The sequence below is a fragment of the Excalfactoria chinensis genome, chromosome 14 (assembly GCF_039878825.1).
Source record: "Excalfactoria chinensis isolate bCotChi1 chromosome 14, bCotChi1.hap2, whole genome shotgun sequence".
Lineage (NCBI taxonomy): Eukaryota > Metazoa > Chordata > Aves > Galliformes > Phasianidae > Excalfactoria > Excalfactoria chinensis.
The window spans coordinates 4,672,057-4,688,534 of record NC_092838.1 but is presented as its reverse complement, the minus strand read 5'-3'; the positions used below and the strand labels follow the sequence as shown (position 1 = coordinate 4,688,534).

The 16,478-nt window shown below is 43.6% G+C and overlaps 2 protein-coding genes across 4 annotated transcripts; one reads left to right on the top strand and one right to left on the bottom strand.

Annotated features, from left to right (window-relative positions):
• Positions 1 to 7: 7 nt before the first annotated feature.
• TSR3 (TSR3 ribosome maturation factor) lies at positions 8 to 2,057 on the top strand. Its single transcript, XM_072349499.1, has 6 exons — positions 8 to 189; positions 286 to 502; positions 650 to 843; positions 1,179 to 1,352; positions 1,624 to 1,687; positions 1,761 to 2,057. Exons 1-6 carry the CDS (start codon positions 54 to 56, stop codon positions 1,909 to 1,911), a joined length of 936 nt encoding a protein of 311 aa, XP_072205600.1. The 5' UTR covers positions 8 to 53; the 3' UTR covers positions 1,912 to 2,057.
• Positions 2,058 to 2,796: 739 nt separating this feature from the next.
• On the bottom strand, positions 2,797 to 12,230 carry UBE2I (ubiquitin conjugating enzyme E2 I). 3 transcript variants are annotated; one of them, XM_072349502.1, is made up of 7 exons: positions 11,979 to 12,230; positions 7,876 to 7,954; positions 7,566 to 7,649; positions 6,856 to 6,928; positions 5,431 to 5,540; positions 5,137 to 5,216; positions 2,797 to 3,457 (listed from the first exon to the last, which is right to left on the bottom strand). In XM_072349502.1, exons 2-7 carry the CDS (start codon positions 7,939 to 7,941, stop codon positions 3,394 to 3,396), a joined length of 477 nt encoding a protein of 158 aa, XP_072205603.1. In that variant the 5' UTR covers positions 7,942 to 7,954; positions 11,979 to 12,230; the 3' UTR covers positions 2,797 to 3,393. The 3 variants fall into 3 exon arrangements, with proteins under 3 accessions (XP_072205603.1, XP_072205602.1, XP_072205601.1); XM_072349501.1 differs by having other exon boundaries at positions 11,847 to 12,066; XM_072349500.1 differs by lacking the exon at positions 11,979 to 12,230 and adding an exon at positions 11,594 to 11,794.
• Between the last annotated feature and the right edge of the window lie 4,248 nt (positions 12,231 to 16,478).

The window sequence follows — 16,478 nt, the reverse complement described above, 5'->3', positions numbered from 1 at the left end:
AAGCGGAAGCGCGCGCCGGGGCCATTAGGGCCGCTCCGCCCAGACGCGGGGCCATGAAGCGCGGCGCTCCGAAGCGCGGCAGGCGGGTGCCGCCGTCCGTCGGTGCCTCCTCAGCCCCGCGGCGCGACCCGCACTGCGACCCGCGCTGCCTCGAAACCTTCGCTGCGGATACAGAGGCCGCGCTGAGAGGTGTGGGAGCGCTCCGCGGAGCGTGACAGAAGCGGGGCGCCGGGCGGGTTCGGCCGCCCCCCCAGTAACGCGTTAACCTGTGCCTGCTGCTTCCAGCTTGTCTGCAGGCCGAGCGGGACGCAGAGCGGGGCGTCCCGGAGGCGACGATTCCGTGCCGTCTCGCCATGTGGGAGCTCGGACACTGCGACCCCAGGAAATGCACCGGGAGGAAACTGGCCCGAAAGGGGCTGCTCCGAAACCTGCGCCTCAGCCAGCGGTTCCCGGGCGTCGTTCTCAGCCCTTTGGCCGCTGTGTGCGTCTCTCCCGCCGACAGGTACCGCTCTGCCCGGGTTACTGCGCTGTACCTCTGTGTTAGATCGCTGTAAAACACGCTTCTTGGATGAGCAAAGGGGATTCCGATTCGTCACAGGTATGAAGGTGTTATTAATGGAAATTCGGATTGATTCCTTTCTCTTTCCAGGCACGTCATTGCTCAGAATGGAATCGCAGTCATAGATTGCTCGTGGGCTAAGTTAGAAGAAACGCCCTTTAAGAAAATGAAAGGAGGCCATCTGCGCCTGCTGCCCTACTTGGTGGCTGCAAATCCCATCAACTACGGCCGGCCGTGCAAGCTGTCCTGTGTGGAAGCTTTTGCTGCAACGTTTTGCATTGTTGGTAGGCTGCGATGTGTCTGATTGATAGAAAATGTATTATCAGCGGTTCTGACAGTAGTAACATAATGAGGAGATGGTCTTTGACAGAACTAACTGTACTGCTGACCTATTTGGTCTTGCATTTGGAATGAGATTGAATAGTTCTCTTCGCTGTGCTTCCATCTGGTTGCCATCAAAGTTATCACTGTGCTGGAGTTCATGTACAGGACACGGGATCTGAGGATCCAGGTTTTCTTGGTATGGCATGTAATGATAAATGACAATCGCTGAACTTAGAGACCTGTAAGCTGAGCGAAATCTCCTATTGGAGACCAATGCTCCTGTTTTCTGTTAAAGGATTCCCAGAGCTCGCCACCATCCTCCTAAGGAAATTCAAATGGGGGAAAACGTTTATTGAGCTGAACAAAAATCTCTTGGAACAATATGCAGCTTGTCAGTGCCATGAAGAAGTGCTGAGCGTTGAAAAGGACTTTCTAGCTAGTGCTGAAGAAACAAAGGAAGAAGAAATAGGTAAGGAAGAAATCCCAACAGGCACCCGCCCTCTGAACTACTGACTTTCTTCTTTAATCTCATACAATACTACTAATGTAGAATAACTTAATAAGCTCACAGTCACAATGAACAAATCCTACGTTGTTGGCTTCTGACCTCATGACCAAATGAGCCTGTTAAGCTTTTCAGAATGCTGAACCCAGGTTCCCTCTGCCTTCCCCTCCCTACCAGTAACCTCCTCATATCAATGGAGTCAGACCATCTAAACGTGCATCTCTTCCTTTTCCAGATCCATTTGATGTCGACTCAGGAAAGGAATTTTGTAACCCCAACAGGCCAATCAGTTCTTCAAGGTAATGAAATCTAAACAGGATTTGTTTAATTAGAAGCTGTTGGTGCTTTTCTGATCCTGAGAAATATTTCCAGAATAACAGAAAGTGATGAAGAATCGGAGGAGGACAGTGTGAGCACAGCGGGTGAGAGCAGTGATGAGGACAGCCCAGAAGATGATGATCCTGGAAAGTCTTTGCAAGAACAGCCAATAATCAATCGACTATCTCAAAAGTTAGAACAATAAAGAAAACTGCACCAAAACCACCCAGCAGCCCAACGGAGTTTTTATGCTATCTTGTGTAAATGAACTTTCCTGTTAACAATGTAGCCTTCCCACCTGTAACTGTGGGGTGCTCACTAAGTGTCCTTTGTCTAGGCAGGTCTCCCATCCTAGGCTGCATGTAGGTCTGTTAATGCATGTAGTTGTTTTTAAGATAGGCCTTCCATAAATAGTGATTCAAAGGTCCTAAAGCTTAACGCTGTAGTCAGTGTTTCTGGTAAGTGATTTATAGGGATTGTTTTCACTTAATGGTACGTTACAGAAAACAATTCATGAGTGTATTTTACCTGGAAACCACAACGAGGTTATTGCCCTGTTCTGCCTACCTACAGCATGCAGAGCCTCTGACCTTAGGGGGAAGAGGAGCTCTTACTAATTGTATTCTTCTTCCTTTACATTTTAAGTAGATACTCACGTTTCAAGCACCCAATTGATTTCAGATTTTAAATAAACCTCTCCACAAACCCTTCAACAGCACTGGATATGAAGACAACCCATAATGCTACTTTGGACATACAATGTCCAGATCCTGTAGGTCCCCTCATCAGAGTGTTTCTATTATTGTTCATTTATGCATGTATTATTCTATATTCCAGTGATCGTACTAGTCTGTAATATACAATAAGCAACTGATCTCTATTTAGTCACACAATTCTATAACGTGTTTAAGGAATTGATCAACTACAGAACAGCTGCCAGTAATCAGTTCAGGCTTAGAGACAGACCACCTTTATGGGAGGGGCAGGGAAAATAAAGAGAAGTAAAGCATCACAGCTTTGAACTGAGTTGTGTTTGGAGCTGTTTGAACAGCAGCCTTTGGGTGATTTTAACCAAGAGGATGAAACAAAGCCCTTTATATAAACAGTTTATTTACTCTAAACAGCAACACAGACAATGCCATATAAACACAAAGGAAGTGATGCAGAATAAGGATGCTGGCTGACTTTGGATCTCAGAGGCTCTTAAGCAATAACAACCTAGTTTCTGAAAGATAGAAAAACAAATTCAGGGAGGGAAGGGGGTGGAGGGCATGATTTTTATTTTTCCATACAGCCAGCTAAAGGCTAAATATAGTTCTACCATTTTAAAGCATGCCTGCATCAGATAGCAAAGTAACTAGAGATACTAGTGAATTTATAGAAGTATAAAAGTTTATAATTTTACAGCAGTTGAAATACTGACATCAATATTAAAATAAAAGCAAGTTTTACATAACAATCAAAAATACAAAAGACTGAAGGAAGAGACCCTGTATGAAAAAACTGGGGGCAATTCAGCAAATTTAGAACTGTATACAAGTGGCGAATATGGAAAATGGCACACATACAACCCCCTCCCCTAAGTGGATATTAATTGTACATAGCAACATTAGATTTTGCAAAAGTTTTGTAAACAAGTTCTTGCCAAACCAATCCCTTCCTTTTTAAGATGCTGCATGACAGATGCTTATGATGGTGCAAACTTCTTGGCTTGTGCTCGAACCCTCTTTTCGTATTCCACTCTGTTTTGGCTGAATAGAGGAACAAGAAAGAGCAATTAAAGCTTGAGAAATAAGACCGAACTGCAAAATTCCCTCCTGTTTCGAGCTGTTAAGTCTCCCAACTCAGAGCACCCAAATAAAGGAATCCCTTACATAGCAAACTGCACAACTACAGGAGAGGAGGAAGTACTGAGCACACCTGAAGTGCCACAGTTACAGGAAAACAGTACAAAGGCAGCCCCAAAAATGAGAACAAGTCCAAGTATTCTCACTTGGTTTATGAAATTTACTCTTGAAGTTTGGCAACGTGCCTACAAGCCATACTGAGAAAGATGCAAATGCAGCACTGGTTAACTCTGCCTATTTACAGATGCAAACAGGCTCAGAAACACGGTGCTTGACTGCTGTCTGGGAAGCCTTAGCACAAATAATAACTTGTGTATGACCTCTCCAATGCATCTCCTCCCTCATCTTTTTCTCCCTTCCCTCTAAAAACAAAGGGGGTTTAAAGCTTATACACGCTGAAACTGATCTTTGCTTCCTATGAACCACTGCATCCTTGAGTCAGTATCAATTAGTACCAACCAGTCATCGAGGTACAAATTAACAGCCTGCCTTTGCAGCCTCTGCAGTTATGCAGAGACCAGCAGAGATGGTTTTTGCATAAACATGTGAAGTATAAAATGGGTCATGGACTATGTACACTTCCAGAGAATTATTCTATTCCTGCCCCATATTTCCACAGACTTTTTTCTTATCCAAGAGGAGAAAAGGAGGGTGTCTGCCTGATCATTCCTTGCTCCCTAAGGCACTGCCTACAACCATCCTCCATTTGAACACACTCATCCAGTCTTCAGAGATACTTAAAGAATACCCTTGAGTAAGGTCTATAAATAAGACACACACCGTCCATCCCTATGCTTCCTTCTCACTGTGGTCCTGTATGACATTTTTTGACATGGCTTTTTTATGTGACTCTGCATACAAGCTATTTTTCTAACTTGGGACTCTCCTGAGGGACTTGTTCTTCTGCCTAATTTTGCATTTCTGTTTCAGTCATTTCAGTAGCTGTCAGTGCCAAAAGCTTTTGTTTATAGAGTATGCTGCTTCCTTAAGAATTATGGCTCAGTCATCCATTTTTAATGATAGGAATATTTTAAGATTAAGCCTAAAAAATTGTGGGGTTTTTTGGTTCGAATTTTAATTCCCCTGAAGCTCCGGGTGTTCTGTACTTTGAAGAACAGTTTTGAACATCAGTTTTCAAAACTCATACAAACCTTCTAACAACCACAGCTCTTTAACCTTCAGGCACAGGCACTTATTGGTAAACACTGCTGGACAGAATTCAGTTACTCCTGTATTTACCAATGGAACTTGTCAACTAATTCATTCTCTTCCCTCTCACCTTCGCTGCTCTTATGAAATCATTATGCTTCAGAATCTGTACTGGACTGTAGACCAAGATGAGAATCATGGTCCAACTGAATGCATCTTCATGTTTTCTGTCATCACACTGTTAAAAGTTCCATTAGCCTATAAATGCTGAAGGTATTACTTAGCTTGAGTTCAACATAAGCTAGGCATCTCCACAGGATATAGCCATGAAGGCTGAAAAGCTCCCTTGATCCTTCCCCAAAACATCTGCATGTACCATCAGCACCAGACAGCTGTAGGCAACATTCAGCTCTCATGCTGATCCACGTACTTACCAGTAAATTGTGTACGCCTCTGCTTGAGCTGGGTCTTGAATATTTGGTTCATTTAGAAGTTCTTGTATTCCTAACAAGATCTGTGGAAGAAGGTACAGAAGCGACAGAAGCACAGATATTACTAAGTGATGAAGAAACATGCAACTAAAGGGGAAAAAAATAAATAAAAAAGTCACTACATTCACACCAAAAATACCAACCGCAGAAACACATAACGAGCATTTTACATTCATGTAAGATATACAGGCAAAGCAAGAGAGAAGCATAATTGTATGTATATGTACAATTAGTGACCTGTTTAATTGTGATTGCTGGCCTCCAGTCCTTATCCTCCTCTAAGATGGAGAGACACACTGTGCCTGAAGGATACACGTTTGGGTGGAATAATGGTGGTTCAAATTTACCTGAGGAAAAGAAAAGTTACTGGCATGCAGAGTCAAGGCTAATATGTAACAGATTGTTTAGACCATCAGTGTAGGACAAACAAACCAGCAGAGACACACATACACACAATCGCCCTGCACATCTGTTCCCCATCCAACTTCCCCCACTCACCAAACAGGAGATTTCCATAGCTATTATTAAAAGAGCTGCACTTTGGCTTGGCCTGTACCAAAAGCAGGAAACCTGCCATGGCTGTGCTATCACCCCAGGCAATTCCACAGCATCACTGTGACCAGTCATATTCTGGTTTAGGAACGGAAATTGATGAAGAAGTTTATAGTAGCTACACAGTAAATAACTTTTTAAACCAATCCTATAGTCAGAGCAATATACACTGCTCTATAAAGAAAGATACTACTGCCTGTCACTTGTTCGTTTTCCTTTCACTGTGGTATTTTTTGTATGGAATTTTCAATATACTGAGTTTCAGGTATTACTGTTCAATTTTACTCATTGAAATTAATTTACTAATCTGCAGAACTGATTGAAAAGGTTGGTTATGCAGCTTTCCCTACTGACAGACTACACTCTAGCATTTCTTTCATCTTTATGAGCCTTAATTCCTACAGCTATCATTTTGAATAATGTAAAGAACATAAAGAACACTTGTTTAATGGTATATGAAAAGCCTACGTTACTGCCATTTTCACATTACAATTATGTTTTGCTTATCAGCTGCTCAGTGAAGTTCAATGGAAAACAGAAGCTGCATTAGCAAGAAGTCTTACCAGCCACACACCTTATTTTAAGCACACAAGGTTGAGTTTTAGAAGATTAACAAGTAAAACAAGTATTTTTTTTCATACCATGTACAGTAAATAAAACCTCCATATTTACAGAGAACAGATGAAAAGGTAAAAGTTGATGGAACAATATAAACATATTTTTACTGTGAGTACTCAGTAGAGCAAACTAACTTTAAAGCACAAAAAAGCCCAAATACTCACTAAAGACTTAGACTAACCATGCCGACCTATTGCTACCTCTAATTTAGAGTGCTGGTCAAGTAGTGAGTACTTCGAGTGATGCTTCTGACAAACTCAGAGGAAACCCAAAAGGCAGTTCACCCTTCCCCTTCTAGCTTTGTTAGCATTGAGCACTTGCTCAGTTCATCGCAATATTCTGAACTCCAAGTGTGGAGTGGGGAAATAAAGAAACCTTCTGTAAGACAAAAAAACTCCACAAGGGAGTGACAACTATTTGGACAACCTCATGGACTATGAAATATTGTTCTACTATGTACAGTGTGGGCTTCTTTGCTGTCATTTTTCTTACATTTTGGGGGTGAAGAAGGGTAGTCATCCTTGAAAAGCATCCGTAGTTTAAATAAGCCTCCTTCCCATGGTGTCTATAAAAGAAGTTAAGGTAGTGTTTTGATTACAATAATTGGAAAAAAACCCAAATAACAGTTTCCTAGACAAAGCACGCGGCACTTTTCCTACACCACTATTAAAGAGTTGTCCTACACTGCAGTACATTACCTACAGTGAGTTAAGTTATCCCACTGATAGCTTTCTTCTTTTATTAATTCATTATTTGTTATTTTTTTTACATCAGTTCATTGTATTTTCTTTTCTCCGCTTTACTCCAGCTTCCAGGTGTCACTAAGTCACCAGCAGATCTGATACAAACATTGATAATGCTAGATACAAGTACATAGCATATAAAAATATAAACTAATATAAAAACTTGATAGTTTAAACCAGGGTTTAGTAAGAAGACAAATCATGATAATCCCTGACATTAAGCAGAAGAGCATCTCAATTTGCCCCATGCAGGATTCTTCCACAAGAAGAATATTTCCTAAGGTGATCAGTGCCAAAAGCTGAACAGACCCACGGTGCACTATATCCAGTGCCATAACCCAAATATTTATATTGAACTACATGCAACTTATAGTCTCACAGTTCTCAGCGTAATACACAATCACGTTTATGCTGGAAAGTGACATAAGTAAAATATTTGGACAACATATTTGGCCTTACCCCCTTCTTTCCTGGAATAGCACATTCCCAGTTCATTAGATTCATTGTGCCATCTGGGTTTTTTGTAGGTACTGCTACAAATCCCTGAATTAAGGCAAAACAAAACCAAAAGGTATATCAGAAGACACGCTTAGAACACTTCACGCCATGCCTGATGTATACACAGTTATTTCTTTGTGCAAAACACAGTTTTATGCAGTTTCTTATTTAAAAATTAATTCAATTATTGTAACACATCAGGGAAAGAGATAATCAGGACATGAATGTAACTGTGCATGTCAGCAGGTTAGCAGTGCTCATATATACTTACAAATGGATGATCTTTCCTCCAGGCTTTTCTCTCCTGTGCAAGTCTACTTAGAGCTATGCCAGACATATTCGGAGTCCCTCTAGAACAAAAATAGTTACTTTTAGTACAACCTTATTACTATGTAAGCAACTTTATGTTCTCCACATAAGAGTTCTGACCACTCAAGAAGTCTTTTGGCCTTCCATTTTTACCACAGCCATGACGTGTTTTCACACGCAGCAGATGTTAACACCAGGAATAATGTCATCAAGTTACCCCACATCAACTAGCTCCCAGGTACTGGACTTAACCCAGTTTTACATATACCCACTGTGTATTTCATATCTGAACCACACTGTCAAAATAGTTCTCCAAGTATCTTGATAGCAGTAACACTATCACTGACAGGAAGAAAGGCTCAGATTTCCTACTTTAGACTGACAAAGGCATATCCAGTTCTCTGTGACATCATGAAAGGTATGGCTCTCCTCTGAAGGCAAACGCCTGCACTGCTCCCATTTCTGGCCAATAGGAGAATAAGAAACACCACTAATCGACCAACTCCATGCTAAAATCCAGGCTTCTACACAAAAGCAACACAGGCACAGGATTTAGCAAACTGGATTGATTTTGATGTCATGTCAAAAGAAAAGCAGCAGGAACAGAAGACAGAAATTAACTGAGGAAGTCAGTGGGCAGCCCACTCATCCCACAAGACAGATCTTTAATGCCCATATAAACTGAACGATCTTCCAGGATCCTCACTGTCTTAAGTAACAGCCAAGTACAGCAAGCAAGATGTGCAAATAGCAGGTCTCTACTATAGACAATAGAGAGAGAACAATTCTAGACACAAATTCCTTCTCAGAATCAGGGGAGGATTCTCCACTCAACCACAAGAGCAGCTGAAGCGAGACCTTATTTTTCACAGTCAAACTGTACCTAACTCACCATTTCATTAACCACATCATTTCATTAGTGGTCAGAAACCTCCAGCAAAGATCTTTAATCCTCCTCCCCACTGCACTTCTACCCATTCAAACAAGAACTAAAACTTGGTACCTGTGGAGTTAAGAACAGTCGGCCTAACTACTTCATACAGCCACCAGAGCAGTATCTCTCTCCTAAATAAGCTTACAGAATTAGTGAAATAAATATTATCACTCTATTACAGCAAACATTTACACAATCATTAAGCATTATTAATTAATACAGTGCAACTCCTCTATACATAAACTACCCAACCGTACCAGCTCTAGCTCAGAAGTCCTTGTTTTACAGTCTTATTCTTGATTACTCGTGCTTATCTGCCGTACTCTCAGAAGACATCAGGCTCTCCATTTACATATTAACACATCAGGAGCGGCCCCACAGTACAGACACCTTAACTGAGAGTCCTTAAAAGCACTTCTTCCCACCCCTTCTTCCTTCTCTCCTTCCTTTTTCCCTAAGTCAGACCAGCTGCTAGAATGTAACTAGAGTTCAAGCTTTTTAGCAGGCACCATTAATGCTCTGTGCAGTAAACACACACACAAAAGAAGCCTGCACTCATTCTTGTGTTCCCAATACATACACTGGTGTCCTAGTTATGTAAGAACACTTGCAGGACTTCACTTGCAGAACTGTAGGTAACACTTCAGCTTTCAGTCAACTGTCCAGCAATAGAAGCTGAGCCTCCCAAGAGAAACCAGAACAAACTTTGCACCTCTCCTTCAGCAAAACTATAAGCGGAGGAATTTTATTTCATGAGCTCATACCCCTCCTAGAGATTTTAATTAACCAAAGAGCACGTGACAGAATTTCAGCTGTGCTTTTAGCACCTGGAGATCAAATCCGAACAGTTCACAAACGAGTCAATCATGATTAACAAGGATATCTCAAGAGAGACCTGACCAAGAGATCAGCATTGTATTCTCAGGTTAGCTCCCAGGTACGTATATTTAGTCTACTTAATATTTGCCGTTCCAGTCCCCTGAATATTAAGGCCATGTAATGGGAATCCGATAAACACTGATACTTGCCAGGGATTTAACAGCAGTCACGTCTGGCACATCTAACCAGAGTTAGACTCCTAAATACCTTGAAGAAGAAATCTGCTATTACACTGTTTTATGTATTAGTAATCATTAGCCGATACTTTTAACTCACCACAACTACATGAAGTTCAGTGGCTCTTGGTTTGAACTTCTGTTTTTCATTACGTCAAGCAATAGTCAAACTTCAGCTCGTTATTTAGCATTGTTGAACACAACTGGGACAGAACAGCTCAGCCGAGTCTCAACTTGAACTAATGCCGATATTTGCTCTCACTCTTCTGCAAGACTCTGGTTATAATGTCTCAGACAGGTCTGAAATAACTGCAATTGTCATCTTGAGGCAGAGTGCAGCAGATGGACTGCCTGCACTGAGCGAGCAAACCCAGCCCATCCAAACTTCCTTTTCACCTTACCAGAAATCCAGACTTTGGGGGGCCAGTTTTCCTACAGCTTTTTGATCTCAAAGTTTCACAGTTCTCCACGTGACTCCACGAGTGTGAAGAACAGCCAGCATAGAACGGATTTTAAACACTTGTTTTGTTGTTTGTTTGTTTGTTTTTACACTTGTTTCAATACCGCATCTGATTGACTTTTCTTCCCTCACCTGAGAAGGTGACTATGAGTGAACAGAATTAAGTCTTAACTTACTGTATGGCAGAGGTACAGCACTGGAAAGAACACCAAGTTCTAAGCTGGAGAAAATTCATCAGTTCTATCTCACCACATAAATGAGAAGATCTGTCCTCCCATTCTATTTAGCTTTACTCACCGCTGCACACACCAGCACCAGGAGGTGGCAATGGCCCATTGACCACTACCAAGCACTAGAAGATTACCAGAAACTTCCAGGAGTGCCCATAGCTCACCTCTGCTGCTGGTACCACCTTTGGGACTAAATCCAACCCAAACTGCTATGCTATCCATAGAGCAGTCCCTGCACAGCACAGTGCTCCTGCGGCACAGTAATCATCGCACCCACATCTCTGACCCATGACAAGTCTGTATATACACAACGTGCTCCTTCCATTCATTCAAAAACAAATGAATAAAATCGTTAAGGCTTATTACTCTACGAATCAGAAGCAGCCGTTGTGAGGATTTTTAAACCCGCGCGGTTTGCCACAGCAGCTTTCCTTTCCAAACAGAGAAAGTCAATGGTTGAGGTGTAACCAAAGCGCACCACCTCCAAACTGGCGCAGGAAGTGTCTGCTGCTGCCCGAGGCGGCGAAATAAGCGGCATAGGCGGTACCGGCCCGCACGGCCGCCGGAGTTCCGAGAGCAACAAAAGGGCCGGCGGGGCGGCCCAGCACAGGAGCTCCGCCCGGAGAGGCGCAGCGCCGTCCCGGCCGCCGCCGCAGTTGGTCTCGCGAGCCCCGCGGAGCGGCCGAGGCCTGAGTAGGGCCACCCGACGCCGCCCGCCGGCTCACGGGCAAGCGTTCGGCGGGGCGGGGAGCGCTCGGCGCAGGCCTGTCGGCGCACGCAGCTCAGCCTCCGAACGCGGCCTCAAACGGCCGAGACCTTTGCGGGCGGCCGCGGCGCCGGGCTGGACGCGGAGCCCTCCCGAGGCGGGCAGCGATACGCCGCCAGGCCCGGCCGCGCCGTCGGGAACCGCCGGGCCCGCGCACCGCCAGGCACCGGCCCGGGCCCCGCCGCCCCAGGGCCCGCCACCGCCGCCCCAGGCCCGTCTCCCGGCCAGGCCTCACCGTGCTCGGCCGCAGCACCCGCGTGTGTCCCGGATTGAGGCAGCGGCGAATGACCCGGATGTTCCCGGCTCTGCTCCCCCCCCCTTTGTCTCTGGTCCGGAGTTTCCCTCCCTCTCCCTTTTTCTCCCCCCTCCCGCGCAGCGCAGTAACGCGGTGTGTCCCTCGGCCCGACCCGTCCGACCCGCCGCGCAGGCGCGGTACGGCCCTGACTGCGCGCCGCCCGCCGCGCTTCACGCATCGCCGTCAGCAGGACCTGCGGGCGTCCGGAGCGGCGCCTGAACGGGGAACTGCGCGGAGATCCCGGCCAGACCCTGTCACGCCCCGTCACGTCCTGCTGCCCCTCGGGCCCGACGTGCCGCTACCGACAACCGGACGGACCTTTTACCTCAGGCGCTTTGGAGTCACCTGTGCCCTACAACCGGCCGGACACAGGGAGCTAAGGCGGGTCCGGCCCACTGCGCCTGAGCCGCGACGCACTCCAGCTCGATAAGACCCGCCCACCGCGGCCACCCCCGTCTCTGATTGGAGGATGGGGAGCCGGCCCTGGCTCTGCCTGAGCTGGAATTGGGCAAAGCCGGGAGGGGGCGGGGCGATCCCGCCTGCAGGGGGCGGAGCTTCGGGCGTCGATTGCGAGCGCCGCGCTGCGGGCTGTTCGGGCGGCCGAGGCCGCGTGTTTTTGGGCGCTGATATTTGTTTGAGATCCACATTCTGTGTTTATGTTTCGCTGGGTTAATTTTAACGGAACCGACACGTTTTATCTTTAAACCTCCTTCAAGCAGCATCCGGCTACAGTCTGTCCATTGAACTGCACCGTTTGTAGGGCCCTGAGACCAACCGTGGCTTATCTTCTGCTCCCTTCTGCCATCACTCCAACTAGGCATTGCCATAAATAGGCACTTATATATTGAATGGGACAGACTTGGAGCTCCAGATGGTGGCCGTGCTGAGCAGGGCAACGATCTCCTGTTTGTGCCCATAACAGTACGAAGCAAAATGTCATCGGTTTAAAGCTCTGCGAGGAAAACCAAGGCTGGGCATTAAGCAGATCCTACTGATAAAGACACTGCGGCAGTGATGCAAGGAAGGCTGTGGAGTCTTCATCGGCTGAGGGTTTAAAGCTGTTCTTATATGCATAAGGATTCTTATGTGCAGCCACTCCTGTGTTTAACCAGGAGGATGAGCCCAGAGCTCTGGTAGCTCCTTTGCTGGTTTTATTTATTTATTCTCTACACAATCCACGCTCACATTTAAATTTAATCTTGGTTTGGCTCCACAGAAATGATGGAGGAACTTTCTCTCCTCAGGCTGCTCTCAGAAAATAGAAACAAACCAGATCCTCAAATCACTTGCCGTATTCTCACTCCATCTTCATTTAGCTTCTCTCCCTTGGAATGAACAGTTCCTGTTCCTATACATGCTTTACCCTACTGCATAGCACAATGATGCAAAATAGAATGTCTCTCTGTGGGCCCTCGTGCCCAACTTTCTTCTCTCACCTTAAAGCACAAATACCTATGGCATTAGTTACTACACTCCTTTTAACTAGTAAATGCTGGAGGAGAGATGGAGAAGAGCTATTGGCTGTGTGACAGAAACATCCTGACTATCACTAATGTAAGAAGTAAGGAAAACTTTGTACATGCTTTGCATTTAAAACTGATTAAAACTATTAAGATGAAATTCACCTCATTCTTAATTGTGTAGCCCCCTAGGATTCCAGAGTTCATTAATTGGCTTATTTACATTTCTTACTACAAAGTGTCAGTTTCAGATTCATTTTTCAGATATGAGTATTTCTATTAAAAATCTACATACCAGATTCTATAAGAAATCAGTGAGGTTAGGCAGGTCGATTTGTCAGCTACGTGAATGAAAGAAAATATACACAAAGTCATTAATTAAAACTTGACACTCTTCTTGGTTATACACCCATCCCAGAAGGGACAATTTCCTGCTATAATGATCAGTGACAGTCAGCGTAAACACAAAGGAAAATACCTTAATTTCCCAGTGGATGTACTTCCAAATAAGCACGGCTTTTTCTGTAATCAAGTCTTTGAGGAAACAGAAAAGGATGTGCTGCTTTGAATGACTGTAGGAAAATAAAACATTCTGCGTTTAAATGAAGTGCTACACCAGGTGTATCAGCGACTGTTACGGTCAACCTTAGGGGATTGAGAAAAGAGAGATTTAAGACATCAGACTTTAAAAGGGAAAAACAGATTTATTTCATGCAGTTTACAATATGCTAGTGTTATGAAAAGGAGGTTAAAAAAATACCCACACACATTTTTAATCGTATCTTTGTTTTAAAAATGATGGCTAACTCTACCAACTTCAAATGTCTTGGGAAGCCCTAGCAGATTTTTTATCCAGAGAAACTCCCTGGATTCAATTTTTTGTCCATGTCTGTGCTAAGAGTTCTGGTTAATGCAAAGGCATTAAAACCAAATCAAAACTCAAACTTTGCTGCAGTAAGAACACTTCAGAGATAACAAATTGGCACAAAATAAAGTGTTATTGCTAATCCACTATCCAGGAAATAACATGTTGCAAGTATGGCCACTTGGATATTAACACAAACAGCTGATGCACAACTAATTGTGAGACAGGTGCTTTAAAACCAACAAAACCAACCTGCTGAATTGGGTATGTGGGCCTGGACAGACTGTAGGAAATAGAGTCAGGGATTTTGTCACAGCTGGGCTCAGATGAGGCTCAGGACAGAAGCAGGCTGAGATAGTTGCCATTTGGTACTTGTTCAGTTTGGTGATCTCGGTTCAGTTCCAGGCAGATAGGATGGCAACATTTTTCTCTTTTAACAGTGTCTTGGCACTTGCTTTTCTCCTAGCAAGAACGCGTGGGCCAACTTCAATTGGAGTAACGTTGTGCATGAGCTTTTGTAAAATCTTCAAAAGGAGCAAAAATAACGTACATGGATATTTCAACTCTTACATTTCACATGGATCGGGCCCGGAAGTCTCAACAGGTTGGGTCAAGCCCTAAGCTCAGCATTCCAAAGCAAGGAGAACTTGCAGAACCTTCTCCTGCCCCAGCTGCCCCCAAAGGATCAAAATAATTCTCAATAAATTGTTTTAATTATCGTAATTATTAATAAACAACATCCTGAAGAGAACCCTGGAAAGAACCCAGAAGGTTCTGTTTGCAGCAGTATTTATGTACTGAACTTTCCAGAAGTTTACACCTTGGTAGATCTTGCAACAGTGAAGGACAGCTAAGCTGCAATGAAATATTCAGCATCAATTTCCTGGCACAGAGTCTTCCTCAAAGTCTCTCTGTTGGCAGTTCTGCTCACAACAGCTGTTAGATTTCAACATGGGCAATAATAAAGTGGTGGGCAAATGTGCTGTCATCTCTACTGTACTCCTTACCAAGATGGATACTGAAATTCCAAACAAGATACGAATGCAGTTATATCTGCAATTGGTTATATCTGCAATTTCTAAAAATGATTTTAGAGTCTGAGTTAGAAAAACAAACTAGCTGCTTTTTAGAAACTATTTATGTCTCTAGAACCTCAAATTAGCCCTGGACAGTATTTTAGCCCTTAGGATTTCCGCAGTGAAAATGAAAAGAGTTCCTTCTTTCACGCAAACCGAACAATAAAATAAGACCTATTTAGCCCTTTGAAGCCTCAGTCCTGTAAGAAGCCTTTAAAGACAGCTCCTGATTGTTGTGAGCCAAAAGAAAGAACAATTATATTACACTGAGTCCAGGCAGCTTTCTACATTTCTTTTTCAAACTGAACATTCATCCTATTTTAAGAATCAATAATCCTACTCACAAACCCAGGTAAAATCCTGAGATTGTCCTTAAAGCTGCAAATAACTGCAGCCTAAAGAATAGTGAAGCAAACAGACAGCTTCCTATATAGATCTCAAAATGGCTGTGTTAGGAAATACACTTCACCAGAGACCCCTGGAAGTTTTAATCCCGCTGTCCTGAGATAAAGGCAAAGCAAAATCCTATCTCTGTTTCAAGGACCCCAACTTTAAGGGCTGATTGAAGAAGTTAATTCAAAAAATGACAGAGATTGTTGATGCTGAAAGAGAGATTAAAATAGGAGAATGACACTTTCTTGTTTTATTGCATTTTAAGTGAACAAAATGCCGAGTTTCATCTCCAGACTCTCTTTTTTTTCCCTTGGCCTTGATTCCCAAGAAAAGCCCAGTTCTTAGCAGTTCTCCCAGTACATCTCAAGGAATGCATTCCAGCATACCTGAACAACTGGACAACACACATTATAATGCATTCCTAGACAACTGCATTCACTCACTCATTTCTGCATTCTAAGTTCATTTTTATAATACTAACGAAACAGTAATTTGTAAATGATACGAGTTTTGTTACCGCTCAAAAAGAGACTGAAACTTCCAGCAACCTCAACAGATGTTCATGGAATGCAGTGTTCTGTTCTGAGAATGAGCTTTCTGAAAATACCATCATCCCACTCAACAGACCTGCTCCCTGAGCAAGTGCCTTTTCGTTTGTTTAATCCGTTAGAATTGATTTTTCTCCTAAAAAAAAAATGTCCCACTCTCCGAGAAAGAGGAGACTGAATCAAGTTCTGGTATCTCCAGGAAATAATCCTGTTTCTCATCAGTCATAACTGCATAGAAACACTGCTGGAAATTGGAGCTATGCAACTACTGCCTTAATAAAATCTGAAGAGAAAAAGCTGGATGGACATCCTGAGCTCAGTTTCTTCAAGAATATGTTTTACTAATGCTCAGGTGGGAAGATGAAACAGTTCCCAGGGACTGTTATCAGGACTAGAAGCCTACTGAATCTGAAAAAACAAAACCAACAATGTTTTCCAAACATTCCAAGTATATGATTCTGAAGACTGAAAGTTCAGTAGGCG

What these genes read in the sequence shown, in the direction of transcription:
- UBE2I (XM_072349502.1), bottom strand. Translation starts at nt 7,941, where the DNA reads ATGTCTGGCATAGCTCTAAGTAGACTTGCACAGGAGAGAAAAGCCTGG. An exon ending in CCCTTCTTCACCCCCAAAAT is followed by an intron (nt 5,541 to 6,855) that starts GTAAGAAAAATG and finishes TCTTTTCCTCAG; the next exon opens with GTAAATTTGAACCACCATTA. An exon ending in CAGCAATCACAATTAAACAG is followed by an intron (nt 5,217 to 5,430) that starts GTCACTAATTGT and finishes CTTCTTCCACAG; the next exon opens with ATCTTGTTAGGAATACAAGA.
- TSR3 (XM_072349499.1), top strand. Translation starts at nt 54, where the DNA reads ATGAAGCGCGGCGCTCCGAAGCGCGGCAGGCGGGTGCCGCCGTCCGTC. An exon ending in TACAGAGGCCGCGCTGAGAG is followed by an intron (nt 190 to 285) that starts GTGTGGGAGCGC and finishes TGCTGCTTCCAG; the next exon opens with CTTGTCTGCAGGCCGAGCGG. An exon ending in TGCGTCTCTCCCGCCGACAG is followed by an intron (nt 503 to 649) that starts GTACCGCTCTGC and finishes TTCTCTTTCCAG; the next exon opens with GCACGTCATTGCTCAGAATG.